Source organism: Eucalyptus grandis, chromosome 10, assembly GCF_016545825.1.
Source record: "Eucalyptus grandis isolate ANBG69807.140 chromosome 10, ASM1654582v1, whole genome shotgun sequence".
Classification (NCBI taxonomy): Eukaryota; Viridiplantae; Streptophyta; class Magnoliopsida; order Myrtales; family Myrtaceae; genus Eucalyptus; species Eucalyptus grandis.
The window spans coordinates 27,034,466-27,053,186 of record NC_052621.1 but is presented as its reverse complement, the minus strand read 5'-3'; the positions used below and the strand labels follow the sequence as shown (position 1 = coordinate 27,053,186).

Sequence of the window (18,721 nt, the reverse complement as noted above, 5' to 3'; positions counted from 1 at the left end):
AAATTGTTCCATATTATTATAGGCCTCCTTTTTCACCCTCCTAAGATCACACATGAATTTCCACATTGGATTTTTCCTCCCCGCCTCCTCCCCCCCCAATATCTTTTTTTTCCTTCTTTCCTCTCTCTCTCCTCCCTCCCCTGCACAAGATAACTCCCCCATTACCAGCACAATTGCCAGCGTCGCAAGATCATTTGATTGTCTAAAAAATTGCCGTAACATAAATTCATTTGATTTCTTGAGCAATAAAGTACTAAATACCTTCTACAGCTTGGCCCGCCTACTACAGTACCAGAGTGAATATGATCACCAGACATACGTAAGGCTTTAGCTAGTACCCTAAAGTGTATACCATGATTTTTCTGTCTATCAATAACTCCCAAGTCAGTTATGATCTAACCGTAAGATGGCACAATTCTGGCTAATTCTCAGGCTTGAGGCTTGCTGAGCACCACGCTCTTCAGTGCTGGCATTAGATTCTCCAGAAGCTCCCTCTTACTGGAAATTCTCTCAGAAGTGCAATCCTCTTCCTGAGGAGGAGAGAAAGAGAGAGAACAGTAAACACCAGATCCATTAAGGTAATCTTTTCAAGGAACTTTTCGAACAAAGCAGCCAAAACAGCAAATGAAAGGTTTCAAACCAATTGTGAACACAGAGACAAACTTCAATGATAACATATATGTCGTATCTATTATCTAACATGGATTTTTTTCTTACGTCACCAGTGGAGGCAGAAATCAGTGAGAGGAGGGTGACTGTAGCAGCTTGATAATCTGTCAAAATCTTGTAAGCCGAGTCCTGTAGCTTATCCTGACAAATAGACATATTAAGGTAACCAAACTACCAGAGCAGAATATGTCAACAAAAATTGCAAATAGTTGCAATGTAGATGGTATTACATTGTCTCACACTTCCCAGTTATCCAAAGCAATAATAAGACCCATATACCATCAAGATCTTTGAAAAAAAATGCTTCTGGTAGCAAGACAACTTTTTTGCTGGACAGAATTACATAAAGGAGTCTCTGGTTTCACAAGCAGTATCCCACAGATACAATACCTTCAATCTGGTAATGGCAATAGAAATGGCCCTCCCAGGAGCTTGAAGAGCCTTACCATGAACCTACACATTGGGGATGTTTTAATCGTCAAAGCAAATCAAGAGAACCAGACAAAACACAGAAAGAAACAATAGCTATTACTGACCTGAATATACAGTAGCGACACTACTTTTGGCAGAAGAGAGATAGGATCCTCTTCCGTAGACACTTGAGAGGTCAAATCCTACGGTGACACTCTGAACTCATTATGCAAACTAGAGTATCAAGTGCAAAGGCCAAATAAAATGATTCTCTTGGCTGCTTCATTTGCATGTACAAAAACTGCAAAACTCAAGATTATTTGTAGACAACAGATCTCCAGTTGCAAGAAAGCTTGAGAATTATAAGATGATCAGTAGAAGGTCCAAGGTTGTAAACTTTACATCAACAGCGAAGACCAAATGTGAGATCAAAAATCAGCTTTATCAAGATATAAGTGGATAAAGATGACAAATATATTGTGAACAATAACAGTTACAGAATAATGTTCCTATATCTGGCATTACGTAATGGTGTGAAGCAGGCTTACCTTGCGGTAAGAATGCAGAAGTGCCCTTTCCAGTTTCTTATCAAGCTTTTTCACTACCAATCCACTGAAAAAAGCATTCAACTAGGAATAGTAAATAAAAGAGTTTTATGCTACCACATACTAAAGAAGTACAAATAAAAACATCATAAGTACCTCTCCTCTGCAAAATCTGTCAGTGCAGTCATGAAAATTTCCACACTCTGTCATTGGTAATTTTTGTAGTCGTTAATTTATACACACAAAGTGACAAGAGTTACTATATAACATGCAAATTCCATTACCCACGATATCACAAAATGAATTATATGTCAAAAAAAATACCACTGCAACATCCACAAAATTATTGCAGATCTCAATCTCTATTTGAAAACTATTCAACTATGATGTCTGTCAACATAAGGAAAACTGGAACAACTGAAAAAGGATAGCTACAACATTGAACACTGCAAATAAGCAAATGGTACATCTGCCAATAAAAAGAACAAGAATTACTGAAAAGTACCAGACAGAGTTCAACGACAAGGACATGGAACATTAGACAATTCACACACAATATTGATCTGGAGGAAGTCTCCTTAGTTTATTATCAAACATCAAAACCAAAATATTATTTAACTTAATTCAATGACAGACCTTTCCCTCCAAAGCGTCAACCACTGCAAGAGCCTTCTTTGAAAGGCTTCCAGGAAATGTCTTTGCCTGCACCAGAAGAAAGGTGTAGATAAGACTCAACTGTCAATACCCCATCCAAAAATTATCATTGCTTAGTTTATGAAAAGGCAGATCAAGGGATTTAATCTCCATACAAGAGCAGTTCTTTCTGCAGAACTAAACGAGACACACTGTGAATTTTCAGGATTTTCGGTTTCAGCTCCAGTCTTTAATTTGTTGTAGGCATCCTGCAGATCACGAATCTATCACACACCCCTTCATAAAAGATATATTTCATGCAACAAAGAGTGATGAAGCAGGATATACACGGCTACCAGATCAACAAATAGCGTATCTACAATAGAAGCAGCTGTTGTTCTTAAGAGATGCCTGTGCAAAACCACCTGTAAAGCACATGAAACTGCCCTTTAATATATTTAATAAGAAACAACTTCCTATTTCAATTGATAAATAGATGAAGGACATACTGAAGTGGATGGGTCATCTTCAAACAAATCTAATGCCTTTTCATATAGCTGTATATTTAACAAAGCCTGCAATCAGAAATACATGAGGAAAGATAACTCATTTAGCCAAACATAGTCATGGTATAGGGCAAACAAGACCAAAGAAGTGAATGATCTTGCTCACTTCATCTATTTTCTTTTGCAAATCATCAAGCAACCGTTTCATTCTCTCTGCATTTTCTGTAAACACTGCCTTTCTTTTTTCCTTCCATGAATTGATTAGCATAGGTCTCAAGTGGTTAGCTAGAGACCTAATTATACTGGATGGATCATCAACACCTACCAAAATTAATGACCAATTACATCAAAATCAGATTATGTCAGTCATATGCTACATTCAGAATTAAAACTCTGCATTATAAATCATCACACCTTGCTCTTCAAAATCAGGAAACAATGTAGTGATCATTTGCACAATCCATTCTCCTGAAGGAATACCCTGGTTTTCTTCTTGGGATTTGGCATCTTTCTTAGTGCTTGATTTCACTTCTGATGAATGTACAGAAGATAAATCTTTGCTCTTCTTCTGGTTTTTCTTAGATTTTACCGGCACAAAATCCTGATTGTCCAGACCACTCTCAGTTGCACCAGATTTAGCATTTCCAGCAGATTTTCCCTTCTTTTTCCTTCCCCCTTTATCAACAGCATGTTTAATAGACGTACTTTCACTTGAAGTTTCATTTAACTCGGAGGAAAGGCCAGAATCATGCACTCCTTTAGCATCCTTGGCTGAAGATCGATCATCAGAAAGATTAACTCTACCAGATCCTGAGAGATTAGCTACTGCCATCTCTTTCTCCAGGCGATCATATACATCCTACCATAATTGTAAAAAGGTAAGTGAGTAATCACATAGAACATGACTAACTCAAACAATTGGTCATGCCTCCGTATGAACAGAAAGGGAAAGAAGTTCCAAATCTTTCATTTGGCAACTAATTAACTAGAAATGAGAGACGGAAAAAAAAAGGTGCTAGACGGAAACCGGTAAGTGAGGTCAATCTACAGGAACAGAAGACATGTAAATTAAATGTAAAAACCAAGAAGAGAAGTGAAAAACAATTATTCAAATTACGAAAGAAAATAAACCTCAATATGAACCACAATATAAAGTGTCAAAAACAGATTGCACGTTTCTAGTGTGATTTGGACAAATTGCGCTTTTGGCCACCCAGATGAGGCCAAGAAAGAAAACCCAAAGAAAAGAAAGAAGACCTAAGCCATAAAAATGTAACACACTTTCAGGTAGAAGGGACATTTGACATCTAGAACATTCATCGACCTCTATCAAGCAACTCAGTTCATAGTTTCCATGTAAGAGAAGATGACCGGCTATCAAGCGCTGGAAAACACCTACATAGCTAAGATAGACATATCAAGCATCTATTTTAAAAATCAAACGGAGTGAATAGGCCCTCAAATCTTCATGAGCCAAAACATATTTAGGATCAGAATATGATCCCTTTCCAAGAGAAAATATCATTCTCAATTAACAGATTCCCAAGGAAATTATGAAGGAACAATAGTTACAGAAAGACTTACCTTGATAAAGGCATTGCTAAAGACAAAGGACTCCTCAAGGATTAGAGCTTTATTAGACTGCAGAAATCATTTCATTTATAATTATCAAACAACTTGTTAAATTTTTAGGTATCATGAATAGATGTGACAAACTGTTACCTTGAGAGCAGACTGAACAGACGGACAATGTAATAAAATCGTGGATGCATCTTGAGAACCAAAGGACGCAGGTAATACAGATAATGAGTCAATCCTGCATGAACAAGTAATATCAAACAAGAGAAAAAGGAAAGTCTTACACAATACCGTGATAAAAATAATCAATTAAATGACCATATAATTCTTGCATTGTAATGCATACAAATTTCATTAGAGTTATCTAGATTAGTGCAATGTACAAGAAATGAACAGACAGCAATAATGTCCATTGCAATTTCTTTGTCCCTAGAAAAAATGATACGGAACTTGTGATAACAGAGTTACATATGCTAAGGAAAAGTCATTCAGAAAGCATGAAACTTGATTCCAGGTGACAAAGACTAAAAAGAACTAACTGCACCAGAAGTTTTAAAACTTGTCAAGAAAATACAATTGAGTCCTAAAATGTTCAAAAAGTGTAATTAAGTTTCCCTGTTAACTCCATCCAATTTGGCCAACAAAAAATGCTACGTGGCTTTTTTTATTATTTTCTTAAAACATGTAATGCTCTATGGTGCTTGGTCGGCATCACATCAGAAAACATTCAAAAAAATAACATAAAAAAACCATTAATGCTGTTCATCTCTTTCCTTAAGGTCGGGTTTCCTTGGGCTGATATATTTAAGGCAATGATTGCCCAGGGTGCCCCAATCAAGACCCACTGGTTGTCACAGAAGCTGGCAGGATGGTCCCGAGGCCGATGGGGTTGAACTTGCTGCCAGACACTAAGCAGGTCCCCAGAGCCAATTCCTCCAAAGCAAGTCAGTGAATTTTATGGATTACTTGCTCGAGATCAATTTGAACGAAACTGAACTTTGCCGGCAGTAAAGGGTAAGGACTTCTGTGTCCTTCCGCAAGGTGCCCACTTTGTTAGTGAGTTGAGAAAAGAGCGAGGATCTAATTGTTCTGTACTTGGGTAACGAAGAGGACTTGAGGAAGAACAAGTAATAAAGTAAAAACAGAGGAAAGAGAACAGAAGACAGCGATGAAGAAGAACATAGTATAGAGCGAGTTGTAGGAAGGTAAAGAGAGGAAGGTGTTGAAAGATTAAGATAAACAATGCACACTAATTACTTGTTTCTTTTTTTAGTTGTTTTATCTTCTTCTTCTTTTTTATTTTTTAAAATTTTCAATTTTTTCTGATGTGTCACTCCACATTGGCACCGCTTGTTTTTAAAGAGCCATAATAAAAGCTATGTGAGCAATTTCCGTTAGTCATATTGGACGAAGTTAACAAAGAGACTTGATTGCAATAATTTGATAAGTTCTAGGACTTGATTAAACTTTTTGAGAGTTTTAGGACTCAATTGCACTTTTGCAGTAAGTTTTAGAACTTCTGATGCACTTATCCCAAAGGAATAAACAAAAGCATTCCAAAACAGGTGACTATGAGTTTAAAACATTTAAGACGAACTCATTAATACATGAACCCTACCATCCAGACTAAAGGGTGGAGAATAAATGAATTTTAATGTGAACATAATGTCCAATTCAAGAAAACCGACATGTTCTCCCAATACCAAAAATAATGATACAAATATATCATAGATCACAAAAAATAAGATAAGCTTAAATTGCATTAATATTAGCAAAGAAACTTGAAGAGCTTTAAGAAAATCCTTTCAAAATGGATTTTAAAGCTCAAATCACATTTAAAAAACTCATTTCAATTTCTAAATAGGAGAAAGTCTTAACAAAGAAACTCAAGAGCTTTCCGAAAATCCTTTTTACAAAGATTTCAAAATTCAAAAGTGAAAATAGCCTATGAAGGCATTCGCCATTATCATCCAAGAGGCGACGTCATGGGATATTCATATGAGTATAGTTTTATGTTCTAACATGCACGTCCACACACAAAAGAATTCAGTTATCAATGCTTCCTAATACTGCCTAATGATGAGAAACATATGAGAGTGCATTACATATACATATACATATACATATATATATATATATAGAGAGAGAGAGAGAGAGAGAGACTTCTGTAGACATTACCAGCTAGAACGTTCAACAGCATCTTCAATAGCAGTATCCACCATTTCTGTCAAGGAGGGATGCACAAAAGCATTTGCCAACGGTAATCCATCAGGATACCTGGACTAATTAAATTACATGGCCAAAGTATGATTAGAGAATAAACAAATAAGCAAAGAGATGCAGAATGAGCTATCTATCAATATTAATCATACATCCAAAAATACCTGTAAGAATTGAACAGGTTGCGATATTCCCAGTCTGCTAAGCGTTTCATATATAATGAAGGAATTCTGCCACACATAAACAAACAGTAAAGCATTCCATGGAACTCGATAAAAAATGAAAACTAAGATCCAGCAACTCAAAACCCACAAAGGTAAATACATATGTCATGTGCTAGTTCTACTACCATACTTTTGGGATAAATTCCATCTATCTGTGGTTATTGAAATTTAGTAGATTTTGCAATTAGGTCATTAACTTCAATCACCCAACTGACTAAATTTTCAAATATTCGCATTGAATCACTTTAATGAAAATCTGGCCAATTTCCTTGCAAAATGATAAAGTGCCAGACAAGTGGTTAATTTTCTGGAAACCACCGTTATTGCCACGTGGGCACTATAATATCATCTTGCTACAAGATTGGTCAGGTTCCGATCAAAGTGCATCAATTGCAAAAAATTGAAAACACGTGCAATGAGTGATTCCAACTGAAAATCAGCAGCCTGATTGAAAACCACTAAAATTTTGTGGCTGTCAATTAAATTTACCCATATTTTTGTCTAATTAATGAGATAAATTGCTAATTTTGCCCCTACTTTGGGAAAACCTAGTAAGTGAAATCATTTAAAAGTATAAATTACATAATTTTCTGTTAAAGAAACAATTAATTTCGTCATAATTTATGTTTCAGGCTTTCAGCTTGTAAGAAACTTGAGCTGTTCAAAGGTAATTCAATTTATATTTCTTGCTCTTGCTACAGAACCACATCTCATCTCAGCAAAATAGTCTGCAGGACGCAGTGAGTACATATAGCAGATTTTTTTTTTTTTTTGGTAAGGGAGTACATATAGCAGATTCAGTTCTAAACATCCCACTTATTCCTATGAATCAGCACAATTTGTGCTACACAAACATAGGTCTTGGAATTATGCCTTCCAAAATTAGAAATGTTCAATTTGATCCTATATTCAATTTTATTGACCCTCCTAACTATCCTAAGTAGCATCATCCTCTTCACCCTGCCAAGAACACTGTACTGCATGACTAAACCAAAAGGCAGAGAGAGAGAGAGAGAGAGAGAGGAAGAGTGTTGGGAGCATAAAGCCACAAACCTGCGAGAAAAAAGAATCAACACATTCCTTCTGAGCAATGGCAAAGACCTGTAGCATATTGACATGGTAAGTGAAAGAGACAAAGTGGAGATCATAATAAATGAAAAGCATACTTTTCCTTTAGGAAAAAAATATATTTGCTAGAGCACACAAAATGAACCTGCACCTACACTATGACTACTTTATATCTTGCACAACCCCCATATTTTAACCCTCCAGCCTTTTTCTGAAAGTAGCTAGCAGAACACAAACAAATGTTATCTAAGTACATTCTCATTGTGGAACTTGAAGGTAACTATTTTCTCGGCATGCCATATAGTGCCTCTAAAAATGCAATATCATAAGAAGAAGAATGGACACAACAGTGTATAAAAGCATTATTATTCGTCCCTTGTGCCTATTACACTCGAGGTTGACAATACTTGCCAATCAATCTTTTAGTTCCTCTTGCATAAATCAGAAACTCAACATTTTCACCCTATAGAAGTTTGGTGAAAACAGCAGATATACCCTTTTAATATGAAATTGATAATTCTTGAGGAAAGGAGTAATAAAGAATTAGTTGAAGTTATTGATGACAATTCCACTAGAGACGAATTTTGGCAGCCACACACAACTATGATACTTCAATGGATGCTATACAATCTCATTAGTCCTATTGGACAATCCCATAGTCCTTAGAAGGAAAGCATGAGTTAGCAAATCACATACAGTTGGAGTCCAGTACACTCCTGCACGGAGTGAACCCAGAATCTCTCCTCCCTTCAATAGCTCATTGAATAGGGACTGGAAGAATGATGCTTCGACGGACACTCCAGTAGCTCCATCCATTTCCTGCAGAAGTTGCTGTAGAGAACTCCACAATGCAGACAGATTTGTAGGGACAGAAATGCCTCTCGCAGCACCACGAACCATAGCACTAACTCTAGCAACATATGCTGGAGTGTACAACTGCCCACCTTCAAGCCTTCCTTTCACCTAAAAACAGGACAAACTCATTGCAGATAAGGTACACTCTTGTCATGCTAAGTTCGCAGGACTTTGAAAATCATAATACCGTGCTCCCAAGTCGAGGCTCCAGGACTGATGTCAATAACTCTGAGCCAACATGTAATTGCGCAGCTAGTTCTGCTAAAGCTATCTGACTACATTCTTGAAGCCGCTCATTGACCTCTTCAGCAACCGAGTCCCAGTAATGTTGTGATATGATTTCCCCTTGAATAAACGTAAGGCCTGGATTACCAGCCACCATAACTCGAGCTTGCTTCTCGACATGGTACAAATCAACCCCAGTAGTGTCGGCAAGGTCAATTAGAGAAATGCGCCCCAATTTCTGTACCTCCGACAGCATTTCATGCCTCAGTTGATCCTATAGAGACAACAAAATTTAGAAAATTCTCCAGCAATTAAACAATATTTGCAATGAAACAAACAATCAGAATTGTTAGAAAACCACATCAAATCAGGAAAGAGCACCACAAAAAAAATTATTTGCACACGGCATAATTTTTACTGGTTTCTCAGCTCTACAAGCCCAAGATTGACCATTTGTAAACTCGACCAAGCCAAATTTCCTGTTCCGCGGTTCCTGGACGAAAACAAGGAAAGAAAAAACCCGTACTCAAGAAACGCAAAACGCGCCCTAATTCGAGGTCGCCCAAACTTGATAGGAAAATGCGGCGGGCGCTCCAACAGACATGCGGCAATCTTAAAGTTCACGAGTTCCACTGTCTACGTATTCACGAATCGTCTCCATCATATACATCGACCAAAAACTATAGAACGATCGAGTGGACACGTCTCTTTCTCGTCTCCTTTCCAAAGCCAAACCAGACTTGATGTTGATTTTAAAGAGAGAGAGAGAGAGAGAGGCGTACAGGAGTGATGTATTCCTTGCCGGAGACGGTGTGGAGGAGATCGAAGTCGATGATCCGGAGCTCCTGGAGCTTCTGGACCAGCTCGACGACGTTGCGGTCGGAGAGGCGGACGCTGGATTTGGCCTGCTGCGCGAACTCGAATTGCCTCTGCAGCTCCAGCAGCTCGTCGTCCATGGTTCCTTCTTCCCGCAGGGATCGCAAGCGTTGTTTTCCGATGGAGAATTCCTCTTCAGGATGCCCAGAAATAAAAAAAAAAAACCGCACGCGTCGTCGAGGCTTCCGCTCTGCTGCTGTCCCGAGCGCGAGCGCGATCGCGTCAGTTAGCAAAGCCTCGATTGCGTAATGCCGCTCCGAAAGAGGAGTTGGAAAATGGCCAAGAAGGGATTACGGGGATGTTTGGTTCAGCTTTCCAAAGAGCTTCAACCCCCCAAATCCCTTGAGAAAAATTTTAAGGGCATTTGGTTTGGCTTTTGAAGACTACCTGTCAAAATATTTGCCTTTGAAATGCTCAAAGCCCAAGGCAGGCATTTCAGCATTTTCGACATCGAGAGAATTAATAAATTTTTATTAATTATCCATTTCACCCTCAAAATTTTATTAAAAGTCTAATTTTACCCTACCCAAAACAAAACCCTATCTTTTTCTCGACGCTCTTTCCTCGCTCCTCTGTTATACAGTTTATCACACGAAGGCTCTTTTCTTTTCGTTGATTCTCGAATTTTGGATTCTCACAGCATTCTTTTTATCTTAACAATCAATTTATTTTTTTTTTTTTTGGTCTCTTCTGCTTTGTGAATCGCCCCATCGAGCATTTTAATGAAATATTGAAAATACTCACAACCAGTAGATTTAAATCGAGGATACCGATTTGAGATTTCTTTTTAAGACAACAAATTAATTTAGAATAATTATTTCATGGTTAAAAAAACTGTTTTTGGTGACATGCATTCATTATTTAGGACATTCTTCAACAAAAAAATCATCCTCTTATGGAAGCTAAATTCTTCCAAGAAACTTAAGTTCTATTCCGTAACACTTCAAATTATTTTGTTTCTTTGAATAAAAAAGAATATAAATTCATTTGATAATTTTTTATTCCCAAAAAAAAATTCAAAATTTTTGTCTTTGAGAATAAATTTGGAGCAGAATCAAAAAAAAAAAAAAAAAAAACCGATTCTTTTTCTCATGAACAATTCCTAAAATTAAGCTTAATTTTTTTTTTTTTCTCCTCTTTTCTTCTTTTTCCTTTTTTTTTTTCTTATTCCTTTGTTCGATCACCAACCTCAACCATAGTTGGCGATCGACTTGACAACAATTGGCAAAGCACGTCAATCTCAACCATGACCAGCAACTGTGAGGCTCATTGGCCCGAGCTTCGGCGAGGTCAGGTGAGACTGCTTAGCCTTGTTAGATGTAGGCTAGGTTGACCTCGCCCAGCTCACGGCAAAACTTGGCCAACGAGCCTCATTGTGACTCGGGTTGTCGAGGGCTGCCAATGCTCCAACAAAATTGCCGGCCATGGCTAGTGACCGAAGAAAGGAGAAGAAGAAAAGGGAAAAAAGAGAAAAAATTAATAAAATTATTAAAAGATTAAAAAAAATGATTTGGATTAAAAATTTTAAGGGTTTTATCAAATACATTTCCATTTCAGGAATAAAAATTTGGACAGTTTATCAAGCACCTTCGAATAATCAAAATTCATTGAAACAAAATAAAATTAAAATCATTTTTGAACAAAAATTGTTCTCGAAATAAAATGATTACTAAATGCACATTTACATGTCTCCGCATAGAATCAAATTCAACTGCCTGCCTTTCATCATAGCTGTCCCCAGTGCAGGAACCATATAGGGAGCTTTCCTAGACCCTATAAGTCACGTACAAACATTCTACTGACCCATTTTACAAGCTAGTACTGTAATAAAGTCGTCAGTCAATGTAAACGACAATAAAGAACTGATTTAAAAAATCAGAGATGGAGGTCCGATGATCATCCAGAAAACAACAATTATGAGATTAACCTTTGTTGACAGTTTAATGAAGTCGAACAAACCGTGGCAAAATAATCCATGCAGACTGTCACAGGGAAGGTGACAGAATGTTGAACCAGAACTCTGTGGTTCCTACGTATTGAATATTTATCCTCTGTGTGGATTCTAAATCGGATTAACAAAGTGATAGTTTTACATTATGTCTCGCAGAACGTGAACCGGCCATTCAATCGCATGGCCACGGAGCCCGTGTGGGTCTCGCCATTTCGATGGCATTAAGTATGTGATTCTATATTTTTAAGCAAAAGGAGGGAAGTTATGGGAATTTTCGTTGTCAATGCATCTGAGAATTTTCTTTGTCGACCACGAGTCCAGAGCTTTCATCTCGCGTCCTTCCCAGCTTCCAACATCAATTTATAGAGAGCAAGGCCACCTTGATGGCAGCCGGGCATTTTAGAAGCCAAGTTCTCCAATTCAATCTGACGGCACAAGAATAGATAACTGATTAGATCGAAGTCGAAGGGCTATAAAAGGCATGTAGGTAGTCTATTCATGCTTTCCACACTTGTCTTAGAAGTAATGCGTAAGAACTGTAGCTTATTTTGGGAGTAACCAACCATCCAACATCATGATTTGAATATCCATAGGTTATTTCATAGGTTCCATAAGAACCACCGATGCCACTTCCTATGGGATCCAACACTAAGATACAACTCCGATTGTACAAGTGGGTCTACACAACATCTATATTTTCTCAAGCTTTTTTTCCTTGACTGAATAATTGCTCATGCTTGAATGTAATTTCTGCAAATAGGCGAACTTTGCACATTACATGTCAAGGATTATGACGGCAACTCAAATAAAACAGAAGTTTGGACTCACCAGTGTCACTTCATGAAGTTGAGTTGATTCAAAGCCATCTTGTGCACTAGAATAGCATTTCTGAATTTCATCAGACTGAAGAGTGCATGTCATGAAGAAAAAGGCAGCTGGTCTAACATTCATCTTCCGACGAGATACACCAATAAAAAGTGGATTGCTCTGCATGAATGTCAAGTGGTCAACAGATGTGCTTCATCAAGCTAGGTAGGTCTGCCTACCCTGCAATGCCATTTTTTAGTCTACATGGTCTGAGAATAATTTCATAGTGAGTTAACTAAATTGAAGCACAGACCATATGCTCAGGAAGCAAGTGAAACACAGACGATTTGGTTATACTCAAATTCAGAAGTAACTCACAAGGGATGAGTCAGGTACTCCAATTTCTTCAATCACTTCTCGGACAATGCTGTCGAACATCTCTTCAGAAACTCTCTTGTTGAGCATCTCAGACTCCCTCAAACTCTTGCCAGGCTGATGGCACGCTATTCCAATTTCTTGGGGCTGTAATCAAGATAAAAAAAGTGAACAATTATAAGGGCATTGAAAGTCCAAAATTCCAGCAAAATCTAAAAGATAAATTCATTACTGCATGTATCTCCAATTATAGCCCCTCTGGGATGTAAAATATATATTTTCTCACCATCCCCATAGTGTATGAGACAAATGGATGCATTTTGATTAGGTCGTATTCTATGTAATCTCTTACAATAGATCTGGTCAAGTGATAGTATGGAATGCTGTCATGATGGTGATGCCAACTTTTCTCTCACAGCATTAACCATCCATCCAACACACGTTCTACTATTAGAAACAAGTAGTACTGTGCCAATTTATTTCCAATTTTGGGTTGGAAAAAGCAAAAAAGCTCTTATGATCTTGTGTTTAGTACCTCTGGATGGCCTCCTGGAAACACAAAGTGACCAGGAAATTCCCCAACATTATTGCTTCTTCGAAGTACCAGTATTTTATTGTCTGATGTCTCCACAATTGCACCATTGCCTAACGGACTGGAGGTGTGTTGACAGCGAATGGTGTCCTCTGTACAAAGGCAACAAACGGCATAGAGACAACATGAAAATCGTTGGGGGACTGAAGAAGATGCAAGCAACCCCAAGATATCTGAACCTCTTGTAGGCTATGTCCAATAATGCCTAACCATCTAATTACAGAAAATGAATCATTAAAAACTATTGTATGCTTGTCTCCACTTAATTTTCTTCTCAGAAGCAAAACAACCTAATTATATCTTACATTAGTATATTAATAATAGGGCAAATGCCACAAAAAAAACCCCAAACTACACCCTCCGTGACACAGATACCTGAAACTTTTTGTTTTTTGTCACCAAAACCCCTAAACTTGCACATTGTAACACAAGTACCCCCAACTTTTTTTTATATAAGTTCGGGGTTTTTTTACACAAAATAAAGTTTGGGGTATTTGTGTCGCCAAGGGCATAGTTTAATGTCTTTTGTGGTATTAAGCCCTTCATAATAATAGTACATTCTCATGCCATGAGAGCATTTCATTCATATATGTGTGCATGTGAGAAATAGAGACAGTGCACAGTTCCAGATGAATTTCAACAAGAACTGAAGATACCTTGTGATGGAACCAGAAACCTTTCCCACAGAGGATTCAAGTTTGTCCCAACAAAAGTCCTGAAACAAAGTATATGGCATCATAACAGCGGCAGACTGTAGACATTCATTAATGAAAACATAAAATCACATAATAACCATATGCTGTGAAATTAACAACGTTTGCCAATGTTTATGACCAAAATATTCCAAAAAAAAAAAAAAAAAAAAAGTTTCTCCTTAAAGCAACTTCAGAATGGTAATCTTGACTCTTGAGTGAATCAGAAGCAGTAAGAAGGGAAGGTATTGCCATTCATCATTTAGAATTAGTACATCAGTTTAGTAGGGTTCTAAATCTGCAACAAAAGTATTACTAACTCAAAACAGAGTGCTTGGTGAAATTAGAAATGGGAACGATAGGTCTAAATAGCTGTCACCCGGTTTTATTTGATCTGTCTATTGATGATTTTCATTGGATTGACATTTCAAGTAATGCTCCCTTAGACTTCTTGTGCTCATGACATGAATCAGATAATAATTATCCATCAAATTTCGTTAGTGATGGACACTAACTTGCCCAGCAAACCAAATAAGGAAAGTATGCAGTCGTCCTTGCACTGTCTTCCGTGTGTTATGTATAATCTATGCCTTGAAAATCAAAACATTCCTCATTGAGGTAGAGAGAGAGAGAGAGAGAGAGAGAGAGGGAAAAAGACAAACCTGTAGTCTGTTAGGCCAAGGCGGAGTGATACCCAAGAAATTTTACCGGATTCACTTCCTTCCTTATGTGTGATGAACCCTGCATACTGTGAATCTATAATTACTCAAACCGCAGTTCATCTTAACACGCATGAGTAAGCATGCGCATCTACAGCCTCACAAGTTTCACTTTGATTATTCTAATTTTGGCTGTTGGACACTTTGAACTGAGACATTTACCAAGAATGGATCAGCAAAGAGTGGGATCAAGCCTCTAATGTCATCAGGTATGAAGGTGCATAAAATAACTATTAATACACAACATCTCAGAAAGTCCATTGTTTAAGATTAAAAGTGAGTGATCCCAAATATTCAGAGACAGTGTTCAACGCAAAAGTTCCATCTGGCAGCCCTGGCCAAAAGTCTGTAGCTTATTTGGAACTTCACCACCCCATTCCTTCATTAAGCATTACCACAAGAAACCGTAGGCTGCCAAATCATGGTGCCACAATAACAAATGCGACAGTTGATCAAGCATCCAGCTAACTACAAGTTCTTAAATTCAAGACACCCAGAGAATAAAAGAAGTATCAACATACCCTGAACTTCGTCCCATTGTACAGAGAAGCATTTTTGTGAACTCTTTGGTCCCATATCTGAACAAGAGAGACAAAGTGAGGAAGAAAAAAACACAGCTGATTGCCGGAATTTGGAACGGGCGTCTTAGAACAAATCCACTAAACCAGTCGATAAGGTGCTTCTTGTAGCAATCAAAGCTCAGTCACTGCTGTGACTGCGGATCACGGAATCAAATGCGAAAGCAATCACCCAAAGTACTGTAACAGCAAAGTAAAGTTCGATCGAGTTCAATTTGCCTGTAATTTCTCATGCCAATCTGACAAGTACGTCAACTTAACGCAATGGCCGGAAGGCCCAGAACCATAAGACCAAACTTCAACACCATCCGAGAGCTGAAAGGCGAAGCTATTCACGATATCGCGAGAGACGATCGAACATCGAAAGCGCAAAAAGATCTCACCTCAGTAATGGAATTCTCCAAGTCGATGTCGGGATGCGGAATCCTATCGTGCGATCCATCGAAATCTGCAGAAACCTGCAAAAAAGAGGAACACCACAAACGCGGTTACTACAAACGGGCGCGATCGCACGTGACGGCGCCTTCCGAGAGCGAATCGGACGGTGCGCCGCCGGTTTCAGCGGCAACCGGCGGAAGAGCAGGAGGGAGCGAAGGAAGAGGCACCTGCGACGGAGAGAGGCCGAGAGGACACGAGAGGAGGAGATCGTAAGGAGTGGAAGCGTCTCCATCTTCGGCCGCGGAGCTCGCCGTCGCCTGCGAATCCATCGACGCCGGTGCTCGAGTTCTTCTTGGCGGGATATTCCGTCCGATGAGGAGGAAGAGCCTCCGATAGCGCGCAAAAATTCCACGAGATCGGGCGGGTCGGATCGGGCAGGCCTTAAAGTCGGGCCTAAGTTTCTGCCGAATCCGGCCCGTCGTAAGATTTTTATATGCATGTTTTCGGGCCGAGCTTTCGATCTAAGCGCTCTAGCTTAAGCCCACCCACGGAATGTCTTCGGACCTTTATAGCTCGGATCGGGCTTAGGCTGGTCCGCCGACAACACTTACCAATACATATCAATATTTACATGTACGGGAAAAGTTACCTATTTTTTAAGGCTTTGTTTATTTATCGGAAAATGAATAATTTAGAGAAAAAATTTCCTAAGCATGGTATCATGAAGTAAAGAATTTTTTTTCATTGTCCATGAAAATATTTAGACATAAATTATTTTCAATCATGAAAATAGTTTGTATTGGTTAATTATTTCAAGTAATACAGACGGTCATTACTAGAAAAACATTTTTCAAATCGTTCATTTTCTATGAAAGCTTTTTTTTGTTTCACTAAAAAATTTATTGCTTGTATTGTTAGAAATAATTTGTCAAAATAAAATATTTCTTTCTTCAACGGCAATTTATATCTAAACATTTTCATTGATGATAAAAATATTTTCATATATTCATCTTTGTAAGCAATATGAAAATTTATTCTTTAGAAAAATATTTTTCAAATTAATCGCTTTCTACTAAACAAACGTAGCCATAGAAAACAAATTTTTTTTTTGGTCGGTCATAGAAAACAATTGAAGTTTATTAGTTTAAAACATTGTATAACAATGGTAAGTTCTAACTTTAGAAAATATCCATATTCTCCCTCTCTTCCTCACAAAAATTTTATTTTCTCAATTTTCATCAGAAACTTTTATCTCCCTTTTTTTTTCCTAACTTTCCCAACTACAGTAGTGTGGTGTGGATCGACCTTTGACGGTGTCAAACTCAAAATTAGTATTATGTCGTGACGTGTGAGCCAAGTAACAGTGGACCCAAGATTCCGAAACTCGATCAAATTTGTGGCATTGTAGTCAAGAATGGTAAACTCCGAATCCAATAAGATAATTTTCATTTAGTGAGAATTGACCCAAAAAGAGAAGGAAAGAAAACGTCACGCTTCCTCTCTCTATTTCACCATCAAAGTGTTTCGCCTACATTAACTCAATCTGAACTGTACTCGAAGAAAGGGGGACCATGATCATTGACTAGTGCGTACATATATGTATCAATAAATAAATGAACAAATATATAACACAAGCATATCTATATATATATTTATATATATTGGCCATGTGATGCTGATGTAGTATATAACTGAAAACGGCAGGTCGTCTTTATGACCTGAGAAATCATACTGCATTTCTTTTCTATTTCCTGTGTTTCCATGCATAAAAAAGCTCCCTTTGGATTTAGGTTTTTGGGCTAGAGCGCGGATGCCTTTCTTCTTCCCGTTCTCGTATGTGCTCTTTCTCAGCACTTCTCCAAGTGACTCCCATCACGTGCACGGCATTCTCTTTTTCCCACGGATGTGTATCGTCTCCCCCATTCTTAAACCCATCGAAGTACATTCCAGCATGTTCCCAGCGACCTTCTGCGCATGTCTCTGTTTTCTCTGCCCAGTGGCTTATGCCTTTTGGCTATATTTTCTAATATGGAATCAAAGTCTCGATATGATCCATTTCAGATTTCTAGAATGTTACTAAATAAAATCTAAAGATTGTACCTTCACGCGGCTTCTTACCCTACAGGCTCACAGGCCTGGATTAGGCACCGAGTTCTTCAAGAGACATGGTCCACCACGTCGAGGCAGCGCGGCCCCTCAAGGTTTCAACGCATGTTCCCCACCATCATCCATCCCTCACGCAACTGCAAGACAACGGGTAGAATTGTTGGCCCCATCACAAAACTGAAAGTATAAGTGTAAGGACCTTGATCCATCACTATACATATATTGTCCGCTTTGGATACTGATGTGGATAGAAGATAAGCACCTAGCCTCGCAAGCATACTGCCGAGTCAATCGTAGCAAGTCCCTCCGTACTATCATTGGTCTAGATCATCACAATAAGCATGAAAATGATATTGCACATGACACATTATATTCCCTTCAGATTTCAGAAACAACAGTAACAAATTACAGCTCAAAGATTGGGAAAATCAAAGTGTACAAGCAAACTAGAAAAGGAGCAACGAAAGCCCGAATAAAAAAAGAGTACATGGAGAAGATGGTTATTTCTCATCATATGGTGAATTAAGCAATTTAAACTTGTTGGGCAGTGAAATCCACCAATTGAACTAATAACTCTATAAAAATAGAGTTATTTTATCTATTTTAGGCGACAATTAATGCAATATCTTAGAGAAAATATTTGGATTTCCTTATGATTATTTGAATTTTCCTTGTTTATGCAGAATAATGAGATATGGAGATGATAAGGAAAA

At 38.0% G+C, this 18,721-nt stretch overlaps 2 protein-coding genes across 5 annotated transcripts; both read right to left on the bottom strand.

The window, feature by feature from the left end:
* Nucleotides 1-116: 116 nt before the first annotated feature.
* On the bottom strand, nt 117-10,176 carry LOC104422533 (E3 UFM1-protein ligase 1 homolog). 3 transcript variants are annotated; one of them, XR_001981884.2, is made up of 21 exons: nt 9,717-10,176; nt 8,897-9,208; nt 8,551-8,817; nt 7,840-7,887; nt 6,727-6,792; nt 6,521-6,624; nt 4,487-4,580; nt 4,349-4,405; nt 3,179-3,623; nt 2,931-3,085; nt 2,768-2,833; nt 2,615-2,683; nt 2,435-2,527; nt 2,262-2,327; nt 1,782-1,828; nt 1,629-1,692; nt 1,206-1,283; nt 1,060-1,122; nt 718-810; nt 379-530; nt 117-228 (listed from the first exon to the last, which is right to left on the bottom strand). XR_001981884.2 is itself a non-coding variant. In XM_010034879.3 (21 exons), the coding sequence occupies exons 1-20, from the start codon at nt 9,888-9,890 to the stop codon at nt 429-431; spliced, it is 2,463 nt and encodes an 820-aa protein (XP_010033181.2). In that variant the 5' UTR covers nt 9,891-10,176; the 3' UTR covers nt 256-283; nt 401-428. The 3 variants fall into 3 exon arrangements, 2 of the variants coding, with proteins under 2 accessions (XP_010033181.2, XP_010033180.2); XM_010034879.3 differs by lacking the exon at nt 117-228 and adding an exon at nt 256-283 and having other exon boundaries at nt 401-530; XM_010034878.3 differs by lacking the exon at nt 117-228 and having other exon boundaries at nt 290-530.
* A 1,527-nt stretch (nt 10,177-11,703) lies between these two features.
* Nucleotides 11,704-16,291, bottom strand: LOC104422532 (nudix hydrolase 9). Of its 2 annotated transcripts, XM_010034876.3 has the most exons (9): nt 16,130-16,291; nt 15,908-15,982; nt 15,468-15,524; nt 14,890-14,975; nt 14,192-14,250; nt 13,479-13,627; nt 12,947-13,090; nt 12,590-12,748; nt 11,704-12,186 (listed from the first exon to the last, which is right to left on the bottom strand). In XM_010034876.3, the coding sequence occupies exons 1-9, from the start codon at nt 16,229-16,231 to the stop codon at nt 12,088-12,090; spliced, it is 930 nt and encodes a 309-aa protein (XP_010033178.2). In that variant the 5' UTR covers nt 16,232-16,291; the 3' UTR covers nt 11,704-12,087. The 2 variants fall into 2 exon arrangements, with proteins under 2 accessions (XP_010033178.2, XP_010033179.2); XM_010034877.3 differs by lacking the exon at nt 11,704-12,186 and having other exon boundaries at nt 12,672-12,808.
* Nucleotides 16,292-18,721: the final 2,430 nt, after the last annotated feature.